Source organism: Piliocolobus tephrosceles, chromosome 4 (genome assembly GCF_002776525.5).
Source record: "Piliocolobus tephrosceles isolate RC106 chromosome 4, ASM277652v3, whole genome shotgun sequence".
Lineage (NCBI taxonomy): Eukaryota > Metazoa > Chordata > Mammalia > Primates > Cercopithecidae > Piliocolobus > Piliocolobus tephrosceles.
The window spans coordinates 129985863-130013839 of NC_045437.1; the positions used below are offsets into that span (position 1 = coordinate 129985863).

At 42.0% G+C, this 27977-nt stretch overlaps 1 protein-coding gene across 6 annotated transcripts in view; it reads left to right on the forward strand.

Moving 5' to 3' along the window:
- The window catches only part of ATP10B (ATPase phospholipid transporting 10B (putative)), a 271561-nt gene that overhangs the window by 175762 nt on the left and 67822 nt on the right, over positions 1-27977 (forward strand). For all 6 annotated transcript variants that reach the window (XM_023218870.2, XM_031935482.1, XM_031935484.1 and 3 more), the window contains 4 exons: positions 7650-7735; positions 18925-19031; positions 22581-22712; positions 26853-26980. In XM_023218870.2, coding sequence (XP_023074638.1) covers positions 7650-7735; positions 18925-19031; positions 22581-22712; positions 26853-26980 — 453 coding nt within the window. The remainder of the gene's footprint in view (positions 1-7649; positions 7736-18924; positions 19032-22580; positions 22713-26852; positions 26981-27977) is intronic.

A 27977-nucleotide genomic window follows, 5' to 3' on the forward strand; every position in this document is an offset into this window, starting at 1 on the left:
CCCAAAAAGTCCTTCCCTTCTGACCTCTCTCTGCCTAGGCAACACTCTGACCAGTGTCCCACAGGTAATGATTCCTTCCTCTATGCTCCCACAGACTTTGCTCTTGCCACTCTCAACTATTATAGTCCATTCAATAAATTCATTTACTCAACCAACATCTGATGAGGTCCTCCTGTTGCCAGACACTGTACTTGGATCTTTGTTTTGTGGTTTCTCAGCAGAGGTGACACATTGTGATCATATCTCTCATGAACAACTTAATATTCTTTTGCCAGAACATGAGGTACCAAACGTTGGATCTCATATCATCTTCTTATCCACAGCAAGAAAGAATTTGTACAGAAAAGTTTGTCTGTGTAATATCCCCTAAGGTGCCACTGGCCATCTGGTGGCACCTGCCCATATTTCAGGCATCAGACCACTCACACATTCATTCATCAAATATTTATTAAAAAGCCTTCTCTGTGCTAGATGCTGTAGCATGCTCTGGGGGCCCAGGAGTAAACAAGAGAGATACAGGGTGCGACTGCATGCTCTTACAGGGAATTACACAGACAATTGTTAACAATTCTGCCAACAATTAGTTCCTTTTAGAAACGACAGAAGAAATCATCCCATTTCCAGTATTTGCTTGGCATCCAAGCCCATGCCCTATATGTTTGGGAAATGCCATAGCAAGGTCTCAAGATTACTTTTAGTCAGCCCAACTGGGAAACAGAGTATTTGTCCACTTGACAAAAGGGAACTCAAACTGTAAAAAAAAAATCCTTAAGACAGAGTCTCCCTCAGCCCTCCCGCCCAATCTGCCTGCTTTTGTGGGCGAATCACTGGGGCAGGCAGGGACCTCTAGAGTGATTGAATATGCAAATGATTTCCTCATCCAGAGCCAGAGGAAAGTAACTGCCAGTCACCCTGTTGTGGGTTATCCTGAAAAGAACCTTCACCTACCAGGAAGCAGAAAGGTTATCAAATGCTGATAACTGTCATTAGTTTTCAGATAGGATTCTCAGAATTCAGAGGATTGCTTAATTTGTATACCAGGAAGAAAACCTCAATCACCTAGCTCAGCAGCTGGGGTGTGAAGAACATTTGCTTTCACCATTTAGACAACTGATAACTTAAAATGAAAAACACTTTAGTGTTCTTCCAAGGTTGCAGCATACCTCCTGTGTAGCTTCCTTGGTTGGCATGGTTTGCCCACCCTATAACCCCTAGTCCTTGGCACAGTCAGGTGAGCAGTCCACACAGCGGGGTCAGTGCCGCCATTTTGTTACCCTCATCCCCAGGTGGTGGTGGCTCTCCTTGGTAGTCCTCTAGCCTGGGAATCACGTAGAAACAGACACCAAGAGCTTCACAGAAGCATGGCAGTCACTAATCCAACCTGTCTTTTTTGGTAAATATTCTTGACTCTTAGTAAATAAATACATAAATGATTTCTATGTTTGAGGAAAAGGTTTTGTTGGTTTCCCTTTCTTCAGTTGACAAAATCTTTCACAAGTGATACTTCCTAATGGACACAGACGGATTTCAAAGTGGTCTAAGATGTTCTTCTAATCCTATAAGAACTTTACGACTATGGGTTCCATTTAAAAAAAAAAAAAAAAAAGACCCTTTGTGACTATTAAAAAAAAGGAATTGTCCTTTCAATGTCCATTATTTAATAACACACATTAAAACCAAAAGTTACATTGAATCTAGTGAATTTGTAAATGAAATTTTAATTTATTAATCTCAATAATTCCTTCAGAAATCTGAAAGATAGTGGTACATGCATATGTGAGACTTATTCTTACTCTGTCGACAGATAGCATTTGGGAGCATATAGGGGATTTGTAGACAAGATACAGTAGCTTAATCTACCAATCAGGAACCACTGGCTTACAGAAACAGCTTGGTCGCAAGAATTACTTAACAGTCTCCTTCTTTCTGTTCCTCCCTTGAGTCATTCCACACAAGTCAAAGCCCCACAGTGGGAGAGTTTAATGGGCAGGGCATCACTACTTACATTCTCATCACAATTATAAACCAGAGAGGATTGGCAGTTTCCCACAAGAAAGCCAAGAGTTTACAGAAAAAGGATGAAACAGATGTGTAGCCAGAAAACAGCTATCCATTGCAAACAATTCCAAAAGATCATTCATGCATTTATTTAATCACACGTATTGATCAATTTGATCATTAATTGTAAAGAATAAAAGGAAATAAGCCTAGAAAAGTAAAACTTGAGTCAAGCGCAAGGGAAATGGCCTATTCTAGCTAATGGAATATATTCCAGCCTAAGATGCCAGGCTTGCTGTACCTGGGACACAGGTGAGCGAGGAGGACCTCAACCCTGGGCACTGATTACGCCCTGGCACCAGGCCCACTTTCCTTTACTCACAAAGATACCGCTATTGACACACCTGAGCTGAACTGGGAACTTTGAGTTGTCTTATGGCTGCAATCATTGATTTGTGTTAATTACCCCTTTCTTCCCTTGATTCTCACTTACTGTCCTCTATCATAGATAGTAAATAAAAGCTCGAATGCACACATGAATGAACGGGAGACTAGACTGGCCCAAGGTGGGATCTAGGACTGTGACTACATTTTTAATTTGTTGAGCCAAAGAAGTCCCATAAAAGAAGGGGTCTTACTCTCATCAATCAATGTTAAGACTGTACCGGGGGCTTTTTCTATGGCCTTTACAGTGAGGTCTGCTTTGTATCTCCTCACCCATCACCTTTCAAAATATACGCTTCTAACATCACCCTCTCCAGTACTAGCCTTACCTCAACACATCTTTATGGTGTGCCTGCAAAAACAAGGTATTAAAGGAGATGCCCCAGAGGAAGATGACAGTCTACCAGATGATGCACAGATCTAGGCAGTAGGTGTTCAATGGAAATAGCAGCAGTGGTGGCAGCACATGAAAAGGAGCAGTTCTAATAGGCTGGGGCAGACCGTTCTGTGGGGATTAGAGTGAGCTTCATAGAGGGAGTGGCCAAAAAAAATCTTAAATGCTAAAAAATAAAAATTATCAAAAAAAATGTCTTCTAGGCCAATTAATGCCTTAACTTTAACCCTTACCCTTTGTAGGTACTTACTTTAAAATGCAAATGTACTTGGAAGACATAACACATTGCATTGCTTATTCATTATAATTTTTGTATATTTTCAACAATATATTAGAGAATGTATTCATTGGGTCCTTCAGAGGCATTCAGTAGCGAACATAGAAAAGAAATAGGGCCAAGAGGAGAGCTTAATTACTCATCTTTCCTCTGTGCATCCAAATAACACTGTGATTAAGGAGCAGACTCTTAGGGAGTGAGCGGTGCTAAGGTTAAAGCCTGCTGTCCTGCTTTGCTGGCTGGAGGGCACTGGGGAAATCACAGATTCTCCCTCAGCCTCAATTCCTTTATCTGTAAAATCGGGATAATGATGGTACCTACCTGATAGAATTATTGTAAGAATTGAAGAAGATGGCATGTATAAAATACTTAGTTAATTCTTAGTACACAGCGAGCATTCAATAAGTGCTGCAGAATAATAATAACAGGAGAGGAGGAATAAAAGGTGATGATGATGATGACGACAATGACTTTAGAATCTGATGATGTAAATGGCAATCCTGGCTCTGTTACTTACCATCCATGAGACATTTTAATTTAGTCTCCATCTGCACGTCTGTCCAAACCTCTTCAGGTTTTTGTGAGAACTGAATGACAGGTGTCTGGCACCTACTAAGTGCTCCAGATAGGTAGGTCTGACCTAAAGCGCTGCAGAGATACACAATCTTCTCTAGAAGGGACTGGTCTTTTCCTGTGTCTTAATGGCTCCCTAGGCCTTTTGCTGGATAGCAAGACTTTCCTCAAAGGGCAGTGCCTTAGATAACAGGCTGAGTCAAAAAGAAGTGGCCAGTGAGGCAAGCTTCATCCATAAGCTAAGAAAAACTACAGAGTGGTGAGAGGACATTACACCATCTCACAAGGGAATCAGAAACTCCTGAACAATGTTAAAATAAGAACCCTGGCCAGGCATGATGGCTCACACCTGTAATCCCAGCACTGTGGGAGGTTGAGGCAGGAGGATAGCTTAAGCTCAGAAGTTTGAGACCAGTCTAGGGAACACAGTAAGACCCCCATCTCTATAATATATATACACACACACATATATATTTATATATGTATATATGACATATACATATATAATTTTATTTTATAAAATATAAAATCAGGTCTGGTGGTGCACACCTGTAATCCCAGCTACTCAAGAGACCGAGTTGGGAAGATTGTTTGAACCCAGGAAGTCGAGGCTGCAGTGAGCTGTGATCACACCACTGCACTCCAGCCTGGGTGACAGAGTACGACCCTGTCTCAAATAAATAAATAAATAAGAACCCTGACAGGTGTGTAAGGCTGGGCAACTCTGTGTGTCTTGGGCTGGCCCAGCAGCTACCTTGCAGGGAAATACAGCAAATCCTTAAAAGCAAGCAGGGTCTCAGTGGTTATCTTTGCAGCCAGCAGGACCCATGTGCCCCTCTCCACAGCCCCTCTTCCTCCAACTGAAGAAGAGAGCCCAGGGAATAAGTAGCTAGAAAGAGCAAGGTCACCTCTCCATGAAAAGAGGAAGATAGGGGACAAAAGTCCTGTGCTCAGTGGAAAAGGAGAACACAGCAGGAGGAAGGGACATTTCAAGAGGGAGGTGGCTAGGAAGCCCCAACAGAGGAACAAGAGTCAAACTTCACCGTTGCTGGGGCCTGGGGGCTGTGATTAAACAGGCAGCAGGGACTCTGAGGCATTACAGAGGGATCATTAGTGCTCAGACCCCACTGCCAGTCATATCTGAAATAAGTTTGGATTTAGAGACCCAGCATTGAGCTGAGTGGTGTGGATCAGGAGTGAAGCACACAGCTTAATCAGGGGCATGAAAGCAGCTGACAAATTACAGCATAATTTGTCATCATCTCAGAGCTCAGCAAGTGTTTGTCCCTGAAAGAATCAATACCTGGAGGGAAAAGGGCCATATTTTTAGAAACTCCTGGATGGGTAATTTATTTCAAGTGAGTAGAGAGTTTATTTATGTTGGCACCCCCTCAGATCCAATGGACAGTATATTTACACGAAGCCAGAAAATGCTATCACTTCTTTGAATCAGTTTGCCCCTTTGAACAGTTGTACCTTGAAGCTTTCTGTGATAAACTCACACCCCTTGCTAAAAACTCTACCCAGGAAACCATTTCCAATCCCACCTTTACCACTGCTGCCTTCTGTTTGGGTGGAATGTTACATATTTCAACACTTTTCCACATAGATTCTGTTTTCTGAGGCACAATTAAGATGGGCAGGGCAGGTAATGTTAGCTCCATTCTACAGATGAAGAAACGAAGGCTCGTGAGTTGAACGTAGTATTAGTCAATATAGAGGAGACTCAGAAAGCAAGATCTCTCCACCTCAAGTTGTGTTTTATCCCCATTGGACTAAGAGCTTGTGCAAGAGAAATGCCTATAAAAAGTAAAGAATCAATGATGTGTTTAAAATATTTAGCTACAAGACTGTTCACCAGGAAGCAATGTACTGTGCAAATAAGGAGTAGAGGGACTGCAGTTGAACTTGGATTAAAATCCCAGCCCATGAGATTTAAATAGGTTTGACCATGGGGAGCCTTCTTTACCTTTCAATCACAGATTTCCCATCTCTAAAGAGAGGCAAATTACAGTTCCTGCTTCACAGAATGATGGTAAGCTTGAAAATAAATAAAATATAAAGTTCTCATTACAGTGTCTGGCAGAAATAAGAGTTCAGTAAATGCTATTTATTTTGTTCTATTAGCTACTATTTTCACAGCATTTTTATAATAGCAAAACAAATTGAAACACTATACCTATTCAATGGCGACATGATTAAAGGAAATATGGTCAATTTTGTTCCTGGACCAAATTGAGGGTTGGGCTGCTATTTCTCGTGGCTCAATAACGAGATGCAGATGAACTGGGGAGGAAGACAGTTTTTATTTCTCTAACAGGTTACAGGGAGAAGGCCTGGAAGTTATTGCCAGACTAACTCAAAATTACAAAGTTTTCCAGAATTTACCTTCTAAGCTATATGTCTACGTGTAAGTGTGCGTTCATCTAAAGACATAAGTGATTAAATTCTTTTAATCTATAACTAAGATCTGAGTCCTGAAGACCTACTTCTGGAGCCTCGGTAAGTTTACTTAATCTAAATGAGTCTAGGTGCTGGGGTGATTACCTTATCTTGTCTCCTGACAAATCATAAGGATTTGGGGAGTTCCTTTAGACACCATTAAACTTGTTTGTGGAGGCCTGGGGAATTTCTTCAGACCCCCATTGAAACTTGTTTCATCCTGAAAAGGGTCCTGTTAAGAATTCCTTCATTATCTTCTCATGCTTCAAGGCCCAGGAAAAGCCTAGGCAACCTTGGTGGGATCTTTGTTACATTCCAGCCTTTGTATAAAGACGCTGGCTCAATCAGCTTTTAATGTTTAATCTAGCTACTCAGTGCTGGGACAGTTGTAATGGAGGCCTGCGTTAGTGAGACCTGGCCTGCCACATATTCATACAATAGGTTTTTGTGCAAATGTTAATAAAGACGTAGAAAAATTTAACAACATGTAAAAATGTTCAAGATTTATGAACACTAAATCTCATTGTTAAAATGTGTAAATACACATGTATATACCTACACAAATATATGTGGGTGTGGAGATATACATATATGTATATATATACATATATGTGTATATATATGTGTGTGTGTGTATATATATTTTTGTTTGTTTGTTTGTTTGTTTGTTTTGAGACAGAGTCTTGCTCTGCCAGGCTGGAGTGCAGTGGTGCAATCTTGGCTCACTGCAACCTCCACCTCCCAGGTTCAAGCGATTCTCGTGCCTCAACCTGCTGAGTAGCTGAGATTAGAGGCACACACCACCATGCCTGGCTAATTTTTGTATTTTTAGTAGCGACAGGGTTTCACCGGGCTGGTCTTGAACTCCTGACCTCACGTGATCTGCCTGCCTCAGCCTCCCAAAGTGCTGCAATTATAGGCGTGAGCCACCATGCCCAGTCAATGGATATAGATTTTTAAAACCCTGGAAGTATTACATGCACAAGCATTTTAGCTGTGAATACCTCTATGTGGTGTGATTTATAATGCCTTCTTTTTAATAATCTATTTCTATGGTGTCCAATGTGATAACCACTAGCCACATGTAGCTATTTAAGCTTAATTAAAATCAAATTAAATTTTTAAAGAAAACAATTCCTTGGTCAAACTACCAAACTTCAAGTGCTCAATAGCCACATGTGATTAGTGGCTTCCATACTGCACAATGCAGACTCAGAACATTCCATCATTGCAGTAAGTTCTATTAGATCTGGGTTAGAGCCCCAGACCCAGGCAGGTCAGAGAAATGTAATCACGGTAGTCACCTCCCTCTGCCCTGCATCAAACTTTTCATTGACATTTGCTTTCTCTTCCTTAATGAGGACATAACTCTTTTTTTCTGACACATTACAACTATCAAAGTGTGACAAAGCAGGGATTACCTTATTTGCAATGGTTCTAACAGTGATTAGCTCTCCCAATGATCCTATTAAGACTAGATCCCTCTGAATTAATAAACTCACAGAGTCCTCTCTCTCACAGGAGGTACAGTTCGAACCAGAGCTTTTCCACAATACCATTGTGTGTGAGAAACCCAACAACCACCTCAACAAATTTAAGGGTTATATGTAAGTATCTCATGTTCCATGCTGCTAGTAAATATCTCCACTGCAGCTAGAAAACATATTGTCTAGAAATGACCAAAGAAATAAGCATCTTCATCCTGAGGAATTTTATTTTGTGTATGTGATAAAGAAGGACTAGAGAAATTTAAATTGGGAAACTTTTTCTTTTTTTTTTTTTTTTTTTTTTTTTTGAGTGCTAGTTAAATTTACCAGTGTTGTTGTTTTTGTTTGTTTGTTTTGTTTTGTTTTTTTAAAAAAAAACCTTTGTAAAATAGCATCAAAATCAAGATTGTGCTCTGGTTCAGGAAGATGAATATGATTTAATTAAGATCAATTTTTTTAAGTGCCTATATTGCATTGTAGGTAAGAATAGGGACTTTGGGATTTGACAGATCTGGGTTTGAATTGGGGTTCTGCAAATTACAACCCATATGACCTTGGGTAGATTAATTCACCTCTCTGAGCCTGTTTCCACATCCATAAAATAAAATTATAATATCTATATCAAAGAGTTTTTCTTTTCTAAGATTAAGTGTCAGCATACACAAAGCCCTTAGCACAGCAACTGGCAGAGACGAAATATTCAGTTAACAGTGGCTTCTGCTATTAGGATAATTGTTACTCTTATTCCTCAACTTTGGTTCAGGATAAGAATTTTACTGCAATTCTGATCCTATATCAAACCACTAGTCTTCTCACAAAATAAGAGCCATAATGGCAGCGAGCCTGGGGGAGGGGCACCCGCCATTGCTGAGGCTTGAGTAGGTAAACAAAGTGGCCAGCAAGCTCGAACTGGCTGGAGTCCACCACAGCTCAAGGAGGCCTGCCTGCCTCTGTAGACTCCACCTCTGGGGACAGGGCATAGCCAAACAAAAGGCAGAAGAAACTTCTGCAGATTTAAATGTCCCTGACAGCTTTGAAGAGAGTAGTGGTTCTCCCAGCATGGAGTTTGAGATCTGAGAATGGACAGACTGCCTCCTCAAGTGGGTCCCTGATCCCCAAGTAGCCTAACTGGGAGGCACCCCAAGTAGGGGCAGACTGACACCTCACACAACCAGGTACCCCTCTGAGACGAAGGTTCTAGAGGAACGATCAGGCAGCAACATTTGCTGTTTAGCAATATTTACTCTTCTGCAGCTTCCGCTGCTGATACCCGGACAAACACAATCTGGAATGGACATCTAGCAAACTCCAAGAGACCTGCAGCTGAGGGTCCTGACTGTTAGAAGGAAAACTAACAAACAGAAAGGACATCCACACCAAAAACCCCATCTGTACATCACCATCATCAAAGACCAAAGGTAGATAAAACCACAAAGATGAGGAAAAAACAGAGCAGAAAAGCTGAAAATTCTAAAAATTGGAGTGCCTCTCACCCTCCAAAGGAACGCAGCTCCTCGCCATCAACAGAACAAAGCTGGACGGAGAATGACTTTGATGAGTTGAGAGAAGAAGCCTTCAGACGATCAAATTTCTCTGAGCTAAAGGAGGAAGTTCGAACCCATTGCAAAGAAGCTAAAAACTTTGAAAAAAGATTAGACGAATGGCTAACTAGAATAACCAATGTAGAGAAGTCCTTAAATGACCTTATGGAGCTGAAAACCTTGGCATGAGAAGTATGTGACAAATGCACAAGCTTCAGTAACTGATTCGATCAACTGCAAGAAAGGGTATCAGTGATTGAAGATCAAATGAATGAAATGAAGCAAGAAGAGAAGTGTAGAGAAAAAAGAACAAAAAGAAATAAACAAAGCATCCAAGAAATATGGGACTATGTGAAAAGACCAAATCTACGTCTGATTGATGTACCTGAAAGTAACAGGGAGAATGAAACCAAGTTGGAAAACACTCTGCAAGATATTATCCAGGAGAACTTCCCCAGCCTAGTAAGGCAGGCCAACATTCAAATTCAGAAAATACAGAGAACGCCACAAAGATACTCCTTGAGAAGAGCAATTCCAAGACACATAATTGTCAGATTCACCAAAGTTGAAATGAAGGAAAAAATGTTAAGGGCAGCCAGAGAGAAAGGTCGGGTTACCCACAAAGGGAAGCCCATCAGACTAACAGCAGATCTCTGAGCAGAAACTCTACAAGCCAGAAGAGAGTGGGGGCCAATATTCAACATTCTTAAAAGAATTTTCAACCCAGAATTTCATATCCAGCCAAACTAAGCTTCATAAGTGAAGGAGAAATAAAATGCTTTACAGACAAGCAAATGCTGAGAGATTTTGTCACCACCAGGCCTGCCCTACAAGAGCTCCTGAAGGAAGCACTAAATATGGAAAGGAAAAACCAGTACCAACCACTGCAAAAACATGCCAAAATGTAAAGACCATTGATGCTAGGAAGAAACTGCATCAACTAATGAGCAAAATAAGCAGCTAACATCATAATGATAGGATCAAATTCACATATCACAATATTAACCTTAAATACAAATGGGCTAAATGCTCCAATTAAAAGACACAGACTGGCAAATTGGATAAAGAGTCAAGACCCATCAGTGTGCTGTATTCAGGAGAACCATCTCACATGCAGAGACACACATAGGCTCAAAATAAAGGGATGGAGGAATATCTACCAAGCAAATGGAAAACAAAAAAAGGCAGGGGTTGCAATCCTAGTCTCTGATAAAACAGACTTTAAACCATCAAAGATCAAAAGAGACAAAGAAGGTCATTACATAATGGTAAAGGGATCAATTCAACAGGAAGAGCTAACTATCCTAAACATATATGCACCCAATACAGGAGCAAGCACCCAAATTCATAAAACAAGTCCTTAGAGACTTACAAAGAGACTTATAATCCCACACAATAATAATGGGAGACTTTAACACCCCACTGTCAACATTAGATAGATCCACCAGACAGAAAATTAACAAGGATATCCAGGAATTGAACTCAGCTCTGCACCAAGCAGACCTAATAGACTTCTACAGAATGCCCCACCCCAAATCAAGAGAATATACCTCCTTCTCAGCACCACATCACACTTATTCCAAAATTGACCACATAGTTGGAAGCAAAGCACTCCTCAGCAAATGTAAAAGAAAAGAAATTGGCTGGGCGCGGTGGCTCAAGCCTGTAATCCCAGCACTTTGGGAGGCCGAGACGGGCGGATCACGAGGTCAGGAAATCGAGACCATCCTGGCGAACACGGTGAAACCCCGTTTCTACTAAAAATACAAAAACTAGCTGGGCGAGGTGGCGGGCGCCTGTAGTCTCAGCTACTCCGGAGGCTGAGGCAGGAGAATGGCGTAAACCCGGGAGGCGGAGCTTGCAGTGAGCTGAGATCCGGCCACTGCACTCCAGTCCGGGCGACAGAGCAAGACTCCGCCTCAAAAAAAAAAAAGAAAAGAAAAGAAATTATAACAAACTGTCTCTCAGACCACAGTGCAATCAAACTAGAACTCAGGACTAAGAAACTCAATCAAAACCGCTCAACTACATGGAAACTGAACAACCTGCTCCTCAATGACTACTGGGTACACAACAAAATGAAGGCAGAAAGAAAGATGTTCTTTGAAACCAATGAGAACAAAGATACAACATACCAGAATCTCTGGGACACATTTAAAGCATTGTGTACAGGGAAATTTATAGCACTAAATGCCCACAAAAGAAAGCTGGAAAGATCTAAAATTGACACCCTAACATCACAATTAAAAGAACTAGAGAAGCATAGCGGAAGGCAAGAAATAACTAAGATCAGAGCAGAACTGAAGGAGAGAGACACAAAAAACCCTCCAAAAAATCAGTGAATCCAGGAGCTGGTTTTTTGAAAAGATCAACAAAATTGATAGACCGCTAGCAAGACTAATAAGAAAACAGAGAAGAATCAAATAGACATAATAAAAAATGATAAAGGGGATATCACCACCGACCCCACAGAAATACAAACTACCATCAGAGAATACTATAAACACCTCTAAGCAAATAAACTAGAAAACCTAGAAGAAATGGATAATTTCCTGGACACTTACACTCTCCCAAGACTAAACCAGGAAGAAGTTGAATCCCTGAACAGACCAATAGCAGGCTCTGAAATTGAGGCAATAATTAATAGCCTACCAAACAAAAAAATCCAGGACCAGACGGATTCACAGCCGAATTCTACCAGAGGTACAAAGAGGAGGAGTTGGTACCATTCCTTCTGAAACTATTCCAATCAATAGAAAAAGAGGGAATACTCCCTAACTCGAATGAGGCCAACATCATCCTGATACCAAAGCCTGGCAGAGATACAATAAAAAAAGAGAATTTTAGACCAATATCCCTGATGAACATCGATGCAAAAATCCTCAATAAAATACTGGCAAACCGAATCCAGGAGCACATCAGAAAGCTTATCCACCAGGATCAAGTGGGCTTTATCCCTGGGATGCAAGGCTGGTTCAACATATGCAAATCAATAAACATAATCCAGCATATAAACAGAACCAGAGACAAAAACCACGTTATTATCTCAATAGATGCAGAAAAGTCCTTTGACAAAATTCAACAGCCCTTCATGCTAAAAACTCAATAAATTTGGTACTGACGGAACATATCTCAAAATAATAAGAGCTATTTATGACAAACCCACAGCCAATATCATATTGAATGGGCAAAAACTGGAAGCATTCCCTTTGAAAACTGGCACAAGACAGGGACGCCCTCTCTCACCACTCCTATCCAACATAGTGTTGGAAGTTCTGGCCAGGGCAATCAGGCAGGAGAAAGAAATAAAGGATATTCAATTAGGAAAAGAGGAAGTCAAATTGTCCCTGTTTGCAGATGACATGATTGTATATTTAGAAAACCCCATTGTCTCAGCCCAAAATCTCCTTAAGCTGATAAGCAACTTCAGCAAAGTCTCAGGATACAAAATCAATGGGCAAAAATCACAAGCATTTTTATACACCAGTAACAGACAAACAGAGAGCCAAATCATGAGTGAACTCCCATTCACAATTGCTTCAAATAGAATAAAATACCTAGGAATCCAACTTACAAGGGATGTGAAGGACCTCTTCAAGGAGAACTACAAACCACTGCTCAATGAAATAAAAGAGGACACAAACAAATGGAAGAACATACCATGCTCATGGATAGGAAGAATCAATATCATGAAAATGGCCATACTGCCCAAGGTAATTTATAGAAATGCCATCCCCATTAAGCTACCAATGACCTTCTTCACAGAATTGGAAAAAAACTGCTTTAAAGTTCATATGGAACCAAAAAAAGAGCCTATATTGCCAAGACAATCCTAAGCAAAAAGAACAAAGCTGGAGGCATCACGCTACCTGACTTCAAACTATACTACAAGGCTACAGTAACCAAACAGCATGGTACTGGTACCAAAACAGAGATATAGACCAATGGAACAGAACAGAGCCCTCAGAAATAATACCACACATCTACAGCCATCTGATCTTTGACAAACCTGACAAAAACAAGAAATGGGGAAAGGATTCCCTATTTAATAAACGGCGCTGGGAAAATTGGCTAGCCATAAGTAGAAAGCTGAAACTAGATCCTTTCCTTACTCCTTATATGAAAATTAATTCAAGATGGATTAGAGATTTAAATGTTAGACCTAAAACCATAAAAACCCTACAAGAAAACCTAGGCAATACCATTCAGGACATAGGCATGGACAAGGACTTCATGTCTAAAACACGAAAAGCAATGGCAACAAAAGCCAAAATTGACAAACGGAATCTAATAAAACTAAAGAGCTTCTGCACAGCAAAGGAAACTACCATCAGAGTGAACAGGCAACCTACAGAATGGGAGAAAATTTTTGCAATCTACTCACCTGACAAAGGGCTAATATCCAGAACCTACAAAGAACTCAAACAAATTTACAAGAAAAAAAACAACCCCATCAAAAAGTAGACAAAGGATATGAACAGACACTTCTCAAAAGAAGACATTTATGTAGCCAACAGACACATGAAAAAATGCTCATCATCACTCGCCATCAGAGAAATGCAAATCAAAACCACAATAAGATACCATCTCACACCAGTTAGAATGGCAATCATTAAAAAGTCAGGAAACAACAGGTGCTGGAGAGGATGTGGAGAAATAGGAACACTTTTACACTGTTGGTGGGATTGTAAACTAGTTCAACCATTGTGGAAGACAGTGTGGCAATTCCTCAAGGATCTAGAACTAGAAATACCACTGGACCCAGCCATCCCATTACTGGGTAGTAACCCAAAGGATTATAAATAATGCTGCTATAAAGACACATGCACACATATGTTTATTGCGGCACTATTCGCAATAGCAAAGACTTGGAACCAACCCAAATGTCCATCAGTGACAGACTGGATTAAGAAAATGTGGCACATATACACCATGGAATACTATGCAGCCATAAAAAAGGATGAGTTTGCGTCCTTTGTAGGGACATGGATGCAGCTGGAAGCCATCATTCTTAGCAAACTATCACAAGAAGAGAAAACCAAACACCGCATGTTCTCACTCATAGGTGGGAACTGAACAATGAGCTCACTTGGACTTGGGAAGGGGAACATCACACACTGGGGCCTATCATGGGGAGGGGGGAGGGGGGAGGGATTGCATTGGGGAGTTATACCTGATATAAATGATGAATTGATGGGTGCTGACGAGTTGATGGGTGCAGCACACCAACATGGCACATGTATACATATGTAACAAACCTGCACGTTATGCACATGTACCCTAGAACTTAAAGTATAATAAAAAAATAAAAATTAAAAATTAAAAAAATTAAAAAAAAAAGAACCAAAAAAAAAAAAAGAAAAAGAAAATGTGGCACATATACACCATGGAATATTATGCAGCCATAAAAAGGATGAGTTCATGTCCTTTGTAGGGACACGGATGAAGCTAGAAACCATCATTCTCAACAAACTATCACAAGAATAGAAAACCAAACACCACATGTTCTCACTCATAGGTGGGAACTGAACAATGAGAACACTTGGACACAGGAAGGGGAACAACACACACCAGGGCCTGTCGTGGGGTGGAGGAAGCAGGGAGGGATAGCATTAGGAGATATACCTAATGTAAATGGCGAGTTAATAGGTGAAGCACACCAACATGGCACATGTATACATATGTAACAAACCTGCACGTTGTGCACATGTACCCTAGAACTTAAAGTATAATAAAAAAATTTTTTTTTAAATAAGAGCCATAATAACAGATGTGAGTATATGCCCATATACAATGCTTTCCTACAGGGGTGTCCAAACTTCTGGCTTCCCTGGGCCACAATGGAAGAATTGTTTTGGGTCACACATAAAATATACTAACCCTAACAAAAGCTGATGAGCTAAATCATCATCATCATATCATAATGTTTTAAGAAAGTTTATGAATTTGTGTTGGGCCATGTTCAAAGCCACCCTGGGCCGCATGTGGGCCGTGCGTTGGACAAGCTTGTGGTTTAACAGCTTTTAGAGGACTTCCAGAAAACATTATCACATGTAATCTTCACAATGACCCCAGAAAGAGAAATATCATGACGTGGATTATAATGATCTGAGACTTTATAGATGCAAAGATTCTCCCTAACTCACAGCAGGTACAAGACAAAGCCAGGACTTATATAGGGGTCTTTTGACTCCAACCCCAGTGTGCTTTCCATAGCAGTACATTGCGGAGCTCAGCCATGTTACACCAACTTTTCCACCAATAGGGCCTGGAATGAGGCTTCAGCAGCTCCCTGAAATGCAGTTGTCTTTGCTTTCCTCCACCCACGTGTCCTCAGACCATATAGGATATCAAGAGGAGAAATAGAAAGGGGAAACAATAAGAATAATACCACAGACACCATAGCTTTTATAGGCAAATTACTTTTAAAATACACAGAGTGAGCAGAAGGAGACAGGCAGAGAAGGGCCTGAGGTCCTGGGAAAAGGACCTTGCTGCAAAGGAGAGGTAAAGTCTGTCACCTGCTCTGAAGAAAAGGGTGCCCCTTGTGCCTTAGGTTTGTGAACTTGATTCATCCCAAATCCCTCATGTCTTGAGTCACTCTCCATATTCTCTTAGAGAGCAGCCTCATTGCTAGATTTCTGTTTAGGACCCTTTTTCCCCAGAACAGCTCAGGCCAACAGCCAGCCTTTCTCACCTTTCAACCTGGGCTCCAGCCTACCCCTCTCAGACAGATTTCAGGACAGAACTTTCCCAGCTTCACTCAGCTCCCAGCACCTCCTCTTCGTAGTAGCTGCTCTGGGAGACCTGTCCATCCCGCACCTGCCTGGGCCTCATGGATGAGTCCTAAAAGTCCAGTTGGACACTGGAGTAGCTAACCCATGGAATGAAGGAGAATTCCTTGCTGTGCTCCTACATCCTTGCTGTACCCAGCAAGGAGAATACCCTCAGGCCTGGCACCCACAGATGGTCTGCACCTTCTTCCCGAGCAGACCCACTGGTCTGATGCCTCTGGGTTTCCCAGAAGCTTCTGTGGGTCCTGTTAATTTAGAATCTCCCCGAGGCTGCACAGGCTGGCTAGAAGATGGACAGTTTTTAATGATCTGTTTGGAAGTTAGGGGTGTCCAATTTGAAAAATGTGACTTTTGAACCAAAGAATCTCTACAGAGCAGTGGTTCTCAACCAGGGTCAATTACCATCATCACCAGCACCACCACTCCAACCAGGGGACATCTGACAATGTCTAGAATCATCTTTCTTGCCACAACTGGGGAGGGGTGCTGTTGGCATCCATTGGGTAGAGGCCAGGGATGATACAATGCACAGGACAGTCCCCCAGCCCAGCAGAGAATTGTGTAGTCCAAAATATGAATAGCACTAAGGTTGAGAAATGCTAGTCTAGAAAAAGTATAATAGAGCATCCTTGTAAATCAAGAGCGCTAAGTAGACAGCAGCTATAAGATAGCAAATCATTTTCTACCATTCTTTGAAAATGGAACATTACGACTGAGAGAAGTAGAAGCCCCTCTCATATGCTATCACTTCAGAACACCCTAAAATCAGTCTTGAAACCACAAGCTACCGACCGTGAGGCAAGCAAGATTCATTAGCCCAATATTAAATCCACAGCCAGCCTCCTCCTTAATAAACAGAGGGAGCAGTGGTGGGTCCTGAACCTCAGTCATTCTTAGACCACCTTTATGATTTTTATCATATTCAGTAAAATCTGTCTACCAGATTTTTAATTACCTTACTTTTTCTAAAATTTATTTGAAAAGGAAAATTTATGTCACTGGGCCCTATGGGAAACCGGGATCACTTGCTATTCTTAAGAGGTAAAAATTAATACAATGAAATCAAAACAGTTATATTCTAACTACAGATTATTATTTGCTATAGCATCCTTTGCATTAAAAAGTAGGATAGACAAACATTAGAATAGGGTCAAGAATATACCAGCATGAAATGATACATCCTCCTTGACATATTCAGCAGAACTGAAAATAAAAATGACTCTGATTTAGTGTGGGTGAGTGGGGTAGTACTTTAGGTACCCTAATGTAGTGAAAATCTCAATAGGGTGGGTGTCTGTGACCTAGGTTCCCTGGTTTTAGGATGTCCCATGTACTAGTTGTATAGCCTTTGAAAAATCTCAGCCACCCTGAGCTTCCACTTTTTCATAAGTAAAAATAATCACTCTGCTAATTTCCCAGACCACAAAGAGTCAAAATCATGTAAGCAAATGTAGTTTATAAACACAGTGAGGAATCATGAGCATTAAAGGCATATTGAGTGGCAGTATGGCACTCTGCGGCCAGACTAGTTTTGAATCCCCATTCTGCCATTTCCTGGCTTTATGAACTTGCCCCAGTTTCCCTATATATAAAGTGGGTATGATAATATGCCCTATCTTATAAGGTTGTCATGAGACTTGAGTGAAAAAGGCTTATAACTGGACTTAGCAATAAGAAGTACTGAAGAACTACACGTTTAAAAACAAGCTCTAAGAGTTCGGATTATTATTTTTCTGTTCTCCCCAATAGTTTTGGAAAGTTATATTTAAGCTTGCTGAAAATCTCAAAGGAACAGCGTCAGGATAGAGTAAAGGCCAGACCTCGGGTAATAACTAGAGTCGATTGGACTGAGAAGTTTCTAGTGTGAGGTGGAAAACTGCAATGCTCCCTGGACTAGAAGAAGGAAGAAACTATCTCTACTCTTAGGATCTGCCTCCTACGCAGAACTGGCCATAAGCCAGTTCCCTTGCACTTTGCCCCTAAAACAATTTTGTTTGTTTGTTTGTTTTTTAAACTGACAGCAAATTTATTAAGAAAGTAAAGAGATAAAAGAAGAGTTACTCCATGGCAGAGCAACCGCTTGCCCTTTTTTTTATTTTTTTTTTTAAGATGAAGTCTTGCCCCATAGCCCAGGCTGCAGTGCAATGGTGCCATCTCAGCTCACTGCAACCTCTGCCTCCCGGGTTCAAGCGATTCTCCTGCCTCAGCCTCCCAAGTAGCTTGGATTACAGGTGCCTGCCACCACGCCTAATTTTTTGTATTTTTAGTAGAGATGGGGTTTCACCATGTTGGCCAGGCAGGTCTCGAACTCCTGACCCCGTGATCCACCCGCCTCGGCCTCCCAGAGTGCTGAGATTACAGGCTTGAGCCACTGCACCTGGCCCTACTGGTTGCCCATTTTTATGGATATTTCTTGATTATATGCTGAACAAGGGGTGGATTATTCACCAGTTTCCTGGGAAAGGCATGGGCAATTCCCAGAGCTGAGGGTTTCTCCCATTTTTAGACCATATGGGGTAGCTTCTTGATGTTGCCACGGCATCTATAAACTGTCATGGCTCTGGTAGGAGTGTAGCAGTGAGGACGAGCAGAGGTCATTCTCATCACCATCTTGGTTTTGGTGAGTTTTGGCCGGTTTTTTTGCTTCACTCTGCATAAAAACATTTTGAATGTGAGAATTGAAGCCAAGGCTTTTTCACCAGAGTTCTACCTTTTATGTTGGTAAATGACAGTTTTCTCAGGGTGCACAATTCCCTCCTAATGGTCTAGCTCCCACCCAGACCTCCTAGGATCAATGAAGAGATCTGCCCTTGAACATGAAGAGGATTAGATTCTGAGCTACCATCACTTTTCTGAAAAAACGGGGAGGAGAGGGATCATGTTCACTCACCACTTCTAGTTCTGTGACACTACCCAGTAACAGCATGGAGAGACCACCAAACCACCCCCTCTGTCTTTTATTCATCCTCACCAGGGAGCATCCTGACCAGACCAGGACTGGCGTTGGCTGTGAGAGTCTTCTGCTTCGGGGCTGCACCATCAGAAACACCGAGATGGCTGTTGGCATTGTCATCTATGCAGGTCATTGTCTCTGGGTAGTTCCTTTTGTCTGAATTTTCCTTTGTCCTTCCCCTTCCATCCCCTCCTCCAAATCCATCTTCAGTCAATGGGAACTGACAACAGTTCACAGTAACTTCCCATTTACTCACGTAACTTCCCATTTCTCAGCTAAGCAAACAGAGGCTAGGAATCATAGCAGTTCATTCACTCTACAGGAGACACGATGAGATTCCGAGTTAATATCACCCATCTGCACAAGACACCATACTCAATCACCCCAGTGATTTTGTGCTACTAACTAAAGCCAGAATGAAGTGTATCTTCTTGAGTCTGTGGAATAACCTCACCAAACTTAACAACTTTCCCTTTGGAGCCTCAATTTCCTCATTTGTACAGTGGGGAGAATATTTGTATCTGTCTCATAGAGTGTTTGTAAGGATCAAGTTACTCAGCACATGAAAAGCATCCAGCACTGCCTATAGCAAAGAGAGGGCTAGTGGGTTTTAGTTGTTTCTGCAGTTATGTTTTTACTATTACCTTTATTTATTTTATGGCTCCAGATATGGAGGCCTATCTCTCCTTCCAACTTTGATCCTGCTTTCCAGTGAAAAAAAGATAATAGCAGGACTTCTCACAATGAAATCTAAACTCTTGGAGGGCAGTCTTGGGGCTGCTGTATGTCTAGTACTTAACACCAGTGCTCGTAGGTACTCAATGCACCTGTTGTTACGTGAACACCTGAAGACTTCTACCACAGTAGAGGAAATAGGGTCTCTCTGGAGCATCTACCTTCACTGGAAAACTCCAGAATGTGTTTTCTTCTGAGTCTTCCACTAACTGGGACACTTTGGAATAGTTTGCTTATTTGCTTTTGTGTTTGGTTTGGTCTCCAAAGAACACCACTTCCAATGGACATAGAAGAGCATTTAAATATCCAACTACCACAAGATTTACTCTTTGGGATTGTCAAAGAAAAAACAGTTCCTTTAAAAAATAATGTCACTATTTAGCCAGCTTTCCCTAATTTGGGAGAGGGGCATTATATTTGTCAGTTGAGATGACTTATTTCAAAGACCTTTAGCAATGGAGTTCAACACCATCTGGTAAACCTATTAAAAATGAACTCTCCAGCAATCTCCACTCTACCAAAAAAGAAAATAGTAATCATAACCACATAGATTTAGAGCCTCGCTTCTCTGGCTGAACAGAAGTAAAGAAGAAACCTTGAGTAGGTGATGGGAGTGGTATATAGGCAGCAGATGTGGAGTGTTAACCATGGCTCCAGCTAGTCGGACTGCCTAGGGGTAAAATTCCTTCATATTCTGTATGTTCCTGAACAAGATGGTTGGACTTTCAATGAAAGATGGACCAATAATTTCTGCCTTGTAGCTTTATAAGGTTCAATGAGATTATCTGTGAAAAGGGCCTAATATGACAGTTGGAATACATCAGGCCCTCCAAAATATGAGAAAGAAAAGATACCAGTTGTTTTTAGCATTATTATCTAGAGCTGGGGTTCTCACCTTTGGCACCATTGACATTTTGGTCCATATTATTCTTTGTGACAGGGACTGTCCTGTAGCGTATTTAGCAGCCTCTCTGGCCTCTACCTATGAGATGCATTAGCACCCCCCACCAAGTGAGATAACCCCAAATTTCTCAAGACATTGCCAAATGTCCTCTGGGGAGTAAAATCACTCCTGGTTGAGAGCAATGGTCTAGAATGCTCATTTCACCCTTGACATTATCAATGGATAAAACAGGGCCTCAGAGTCAAAGGCCTAAAAAGGCCAAGATGAGATTTACAGAAGAAAGAGGTTCAATGTAGAGGTGTGTGCTCCTCACAGCAAACACTGAGTCCCAACTTACCAGAAACTAATTTAGTACCTTGTGTATATTGATTTATTTTCCCACTTCATATACCACAATCATCTCCATTTTTCAGATGAGGAATTGAAGTACAAAGAGATTCACTCACTCAAGGTCACATGACTCCTGAGTTGAACTCTCTGCAACCCAAGGTCAAGTATTCATAGAGCTGAGCTCTGACTCCAGAGCCCACACTCTTATTGACTGTCCCATACTGCCTCCCTTGGAACCCCTCTTTCTAAAAGAACAGAGGGGTCTCAGAAGGCAAGGATCAGGTGGGTGAAGGGGATAGTCCCAGGATCCCTGAATGGAGTGAGGCTGAGAGGCAGGCAGAGAGGCTACAGACCCAGGGGTGCTGCCGGAACCCCCACTCACAACTGCAACAACTTGAGTCTAATTTTAAAAGCCTGGAGTTTTTTCACTCCTACTGTTTTGTTGCTAGTTTAAATCCACAAGGCAACTAGCTAAACAGCATTAAAGCCATTTGCTTCTGGAGCTGATATATTGGTTTTCTTTAATTTTGCACAGAAAATATGTGACTGGTGTTTTTTTCATTTTACTGCTGAGGAGTATGGCACTGTAGTTAACATTGAGCAGCCCCAAAGGAGAGACTCTGTCTAAAGACAAAGTCTCAGTTTGACTCTTAGCTCTTAGGTGTGTGACCTTGGGTCCCAGGGGTTGGTGAAAGGAGAACTAGACTGGCAATCTGAGTCTTGGGTTTGCAATGTGACTCTGACATTGATTTATTCTTTCACTTTGGGCAGATCCTTTTTACCCTCTAGCCCTCAGCTTCCCCTAGTAGGGAAGAAGGTGACTGGATGAGATTGGTAGTTTTCAAACTTTACCATCCTTTCTTTGACCAAAATTGTACGCAAAACTTCAACATAGGAGTGGAGTTCCCCAGGGTTAATGCTGGGGTGGGGGCCTTTGATCCCTACTACTCTTGCTCAGGCAACACCAACAACTTAGGCATGACCAAAGAAACAAGGAGGGAAACTACTGGTCCCAGGCACTGTCCTACCACAGGTCTTTTGCACATACAGTTCCTCAGTCGAAAACTCTGCTGCCAGCTCCACTCTCCCTTGAGGCCTCCCTTCAATATCATCTCCTTGGAGCAGCTTTCCCTGAGCAGGATCTCCAACACCACCTCTTTTCTACCTTGGCCTTTTGTTTACTGTGTATTAGGTACTTCACAGGACTTATTAATAATGATAATTATCCTTTCTGTCTTCTTGTATATCTTCACTAGAATGTGAACACTATGTCTTGCCATTGTATCCCACTGCTCGCCCATAACAAGTGGAACAGAACCTTTGTGCCAATTAGGAAAAGACAGCCCTTCTTTAAGACAGCTTACTATCATTTGCCAGAACTCTGTTCATAATAAACTTATAAATCTTTGGCAAATACAGAATAAGGGCTACGCTCTAGAGTTGTGCAGGGCACAGCCTGTGCATGGAAGCTCTGTCAGTGCCCACCACGGTGTCTGGCATGTATGAAGGGGATGCTCACAGAGGACCTGCTGGTAAATTATGTGAGGCCCCTACAGCTGTTCTCAGCAACCTTCTGAGGCAGGGCAAGTTCAAGTTAAAGAGTGAAGCCTCTTTTTTATCTTAAGCTCCTGTGAGATGAGCTGAGGGAATGATATAAGACATAGGCAAACAGGAGCTAAGGGACTGATTTCCTCATTTTCTCTCAAAGGCCACGAGACGAAAGCCATGCTGAACAACAGCGGCCCCCGCTACAAACGCAGCAAGATTGAGCGGCGCATGAATATAGACATCTTCTTCTGCATTGGGATCCTCATCCTCATGTGCCTTATTGGAGCTGTAGGTATGGGATGTTCTGGAAAGAACAAGGACACAGTAATCAATTTATTTGGGCAAGTTTCTTCAGTTTCCTCATTTATAAAGTAGGGCTAATAAAATGTAAATACTACCCTGCCTACTTTAATGGGATGCCAATGAAACGAAAAGGCAAAAGAAAATCTCCTAAAAATAGTATGTGCTCTTTGCTCGATGATTCGGAATATCATCTGATATTTATTTGGTCAAGAAATGTTTACTGAACACAGGCACTCTCAAAGCATGGAAGGAAAACAAGATGAATCAGACTGTATTTGTTTCCCATTGCTGCTGTAAAACATGAACACACAGCCATTTAGAACAACACAAATTTACTCTGTTACAGCTCTGGAGATCAGAAGTTCAAAATCAATTTCAGTAGGTTAAAGCAGCAGTCTCTAACCCCTGGGCCAAAGACCAGTACCTCCTGTCAGATCAGTGGTGGCATTAAATTCTCACAGGAGCGCAAAACCTATTGTGAACTGCACATGCAAGGGATCTAGGTTGTGTGCTCCTTATGAGAATCTAATGCTTGATGATCTGTCACTGTCTCCCATTACCCCTAGATGGGACCGTATAGTTGCAAAAAAATGAGCTCAGGGCTCCCGCTGATTCCACTATGGTAAGTTGTATAATTATTTCATTATGTATTACAATGTAATAATAGAAATAAAGTACACTGTAAATATAATGCACTTGAATCATCCTGAAACCCCTGAAACCATCTCCCCATCCCCACTGACATGGAAAAGTTGTGTTCCAGAAAACCTGTCACTGGTACAAAAAAGGTTGCGGACCACTGGGTTAAAGTCAAGGAATCAGCAGTTCTGGTTCTTCTGGAGGCTCTGAGGGAAGAATCTATTCCTTGTCTTTTTCAGTTTCTAGTGGCTGCCCGTGGTTCTTAGTTTGTGGTTCCTTCCTCGGTCTTCAGAGTGTACCACCCCAGTCTCTACATTTCCTCTCCTCATCTGCAGCAGTAGCTCTCCCTGCCTTTTACAAGACACTTGTGATTACATCATTGGGCCCACCTTCATAATCCAGATACTCTTCTCATCTCAAGATCTGTGACCTAATCCTATTTGCAAAGCGCTTTTGTCATATAAGATAGTGTATTCACAGAGCCCCGAGGATTAGGATGTATCCTGGGGAGACAGAGGGTGTTATTCACCCTACCACAGGTATTATGGGAGCAGCAATGAGGAAAGTCTTTCTTGAAGAGGTAGCTGCTAGAGCTCATTCTCAAGTAGAGTAGACATTTGCCAGAGGAGGAGGGTGGCAGAGCCAAGTGTAGGAGCTGAATGGGGCAGGAAGCTGTAAGCAGAGAGAGTGAGGCCACTCTTAGCCCCAGGAAAATCACAAAGCATAGAAGCAGGAAGAAAAATCATTGTGAATAGGAGCAGTTGGCTGTTGGGTGTGGCAAGAGTAAGGCCAAGAATGGAGACCAAAGCAGAACCAGACTGTAGCCCGAGTTGAGTGAGAAGCACTGTGAGAGGTGGAGACAGGAGTGATCTGGAGCCCTTTCAGTTGATCCTCAGAGTGTAGACAAAGAGGGACCTAGACTCCCCACTGTCTATGGCCTTATTCTAAAAATGATTCTCAGGATGCTAAAGGAGATCCCAAAAATAAACAGGGACAATCAAGAGAAAAACTCACATCCTGAATCCAGAAATATGCAGACCCCAAACCAATGAGCAGCAGTGGTGTTTGCTGTTTACTTGCATTAGTCAGAAATCATAACCATTGCTGTTGTTAGAAGAAGATGGTGTCTGAAAGGCTGAGAGCTTCATAGGGGCTCAGGGAGACTGTGTGCCACTACAGTGATGATGATCGGATTGAGTCTTGTGGGTAGCCTGGAGTTCCCAGGTGTGTCTAATAGCACTCTGCTTGAGGCTGGCTCACAGCTGTGAGGAGAGCACCTGTGGGAGGGGAAGTAGGGAAACAAGAAAGCCATTGTCCCCACTCCCATCCTCTCCCCAGCCCATGTGGCCACCTGTGTCCCCAGGATGCTGCAAGAACTGTTGCTTCTGCTTCAGGACAGGTTTTTCAGGGCATATCAGAGTGAAAAAGACATTTGAGATCATCTCACTGTGTCTCCAGAAAAAGAAAGTTAATGATTAAAAGGTCACAGGGCGAGATAAGGCACAGGCAAACCAGAATCTGCTTGGCAGATTCCCCAAAACAATAAAGAAATGAAGAAAGTTCATGGGGAGGGTCAGAATTCTATTCTGAGATAACAACTCATACACAGGACTCTGTTGATGCCTAATTAAAGCACAGCCCTACCGAAGATGAAAACTCTCAAATGAGCACCATTCCACAGTTCTTGACCACATGTTTACTTTGATTTTGTAAAGGTGGTGTTTCTTCTTTCCTCACCCAGAATACTCTGCCCTGGCCTTCCAGACCATCCAACACCTGCTGTGGCTCCAGGACCCCCTTAAGTCCTCCTCATCCATTCAGCCTTCTTGGGTTTTTCCCATGCTCTTTTCTTATTCCCTTAAAGGCCAGTGGCCCTTACTCTGTGCCATGTGTTTGGTCCTTAGTCATCTGCTTCATAATAGTACCTTCCCACAAATAGCTTCATGTCTGTAAGTTTCCTTTCTTCTGTTAGGTATGATGGCATTTGACCCAACCTCCTGGGCAAGGAAGCATCTTTGGCCACTGCAACATCCTCTATGTCTTTCATTTTCTATACTTCTTGGAGCTGAGAGCATTTTAAACATTAGGTTATTCTATTTTCACAATAACTCTATAGGGAAAGTATTATTACTATTTAACAGACAAGAACACTGAGGTTTAGTGAGCTCTATAACAGGTGTTCACCTTACATAATCCTCAGATAATGGGTGTTGTTATCTCCTTTGCAGATAAGGAAACAGAGTTCAGTCTGTACCTGGTGTTGTTGCTGTGGGCTGTCACAGCATTCTAGGCTCTGCTATTGCACCTCTCAGACTGTATGTGATTTGTCCTTTTATGCCTGGCTCCCTAATTTGGAAACAAACTCCACAATGAGAAGAACTAGTACTAACTTCTTGAATTAATCAATATCAGACAGAGGGAGGAATGAATGGGTAAACAGAGATGGATGGATGGATGGATGGATGGATGGATGGATGGATGGATGGATGGATAAATGAATGGATGGGTAAGTAGGTAGGTGGGTGGGAGGGTGGATTAATGGATGGATAAATGGGTGATTATATGGAGTATATGGATGGATGGGTAGATGGGTGGGTAGATGGATGAATAGATAGATGAATGGATAGAAAAATGGATGAATAGAAGGATGAATGAATGGATAGATGGGTGGGTGGATGGAGGGATTGATGAATGGATGGATAGATGGGTGAGTAGATGGGTGGATGGATAGATGAATGGACACAAGAATCGGTAGAAAAATGGATGCATGGATGGATAGATGGATGGGGGTGGGTTGGTGGGTGAAGGGATTGATGAATGGATAGATGGGTGAGTAGATGGGTGGATGGATGGATGAATGGATAGATGAATCGATAGAAAAATTGATGAATGGAAGGATGGATGGATGGATGGCTGGATGGAAGGAAGGAAGGAAGGATGGATATATGGGTGGGTGGATGGAAGGATGGATGGATGGGTAGATGGGTAGGTGGATAGATAGATGAATGGAGAGATAAATGGATAGAAAAATGGATGAATGGAAGGATGGATGGGTAGATGGGCATTAGATGGGATAAGAAGGGGGAGATTAGGGGACAGGTCTCAAGGCTCCCCACCCACGCACAAAAGTGTGCACCACAGAACAAAAAAGAACAAGTATTTCTTTATCTCTTTCCAGCCCCTATTTAACAAGACTTAATTAAAAAAAAAAAAAAAAAAGTAATCCTCATGCCAATCTCCTCCTGTAAAACAAACTTAATGCCTATCAAGGGATTGAAATGTATATGAAGAACCACTTTAGAGCAACATGAACACATATACATACACCCAAACACACACACACACACACACACAGAGCTATGTTGTATGGAAGAAGGAAGGGCCCTCCAAAGCACACCCATTTCTAAGAATGTGTCAAGGGCTAGTTTAATTGACCAACTTTAGGACTTAGTGGAGATTCAACCTCATTCCTAGTTTTGCCTCCTCTCAGGTCACAGCATCTGGAATGGGACCTTTGAAGAACACCCTCCCTTCGATGTGCCAGATGCCAATGGCAACTTCCTTCCCCGTGCCCTTGGGGGCTTCTACATGTTCCTCACAATGATCATCCTGCTCCAGGTAGGAAGCCCTCCCTAACTAGGGGCCCAATAAGATATGTGGCCAAACCCCCTACAACTTTGTAAAATAAAGAAAAACGAGTGCTGGCCACTAGAAAGTACAAACTGGATTGAGATGAGGAAATGATCATCACTTTCTTGTGCGTCTTTGAAAGCATTCACATTTTGGGTGATTTACGGACCTAGCCCTGTCTTGTAGAGGGGACTCTGCCCCCAGATAATAGCTGGAGGGAAATATTTATCAACTTTTCTATTTAAGAGTAAGATGACAGCAGTGACGCATATGTGCCTGTCCCTCTGCCAGAGCAGATAAAACACAAATGACCTAGGAACAAAAGAAGATAAAGTAGCACAGTGAGCTACAGAGAACTCTCTGCCCCAACATTAAGAGAGAGAAACCACGAGTTAGTGTTTTAACATCTGATACATTGAGAAGGAAAAGAACAGAACTGGCCCAACATAGGACAGAAAAAAAAAAAAAAAAAAAAATAGAGCACCTACAAAATGTGAGGCAGTAATTGATGAAGAGATGAAATTTAAAATCTTTGTGTCTCTATGAAAATATAATCTGTGAAAAGATGAGGGAAGCTGTGGTTTTACTTTTGTGGAGCTCCGTCTACCATTTCTTGTGGTACTGGAAGCTGTTTCACTGCTCTCTTATTGGTAAACATTTTCCACTCACCTCACAGGGTAATCTATTTTAAATGTGAATTAAATCATACCCTTCCTATGTACAGAATCCTCTCATGGTTTCATATCCACTCAAAGTGGAATCTGAAGTCCTTACTGTGGCTGATGAAGCCCTAAGTGATCTGGATCCTGACTCCCTCCCTGACCTCCCCTCCTCACTCACCTGCAAGGCCTGCTCCCTATTATTCCCCAAATGCCACCCCCACTGCCAGGCCTGTGCCTAGCTTTCTCCTCTGCTCAGAACGCTCCTCCCCCAGACAACCTCACAACTCACACCCTGGCTTCCTCATGTCTCTGTTCAAAGGTCA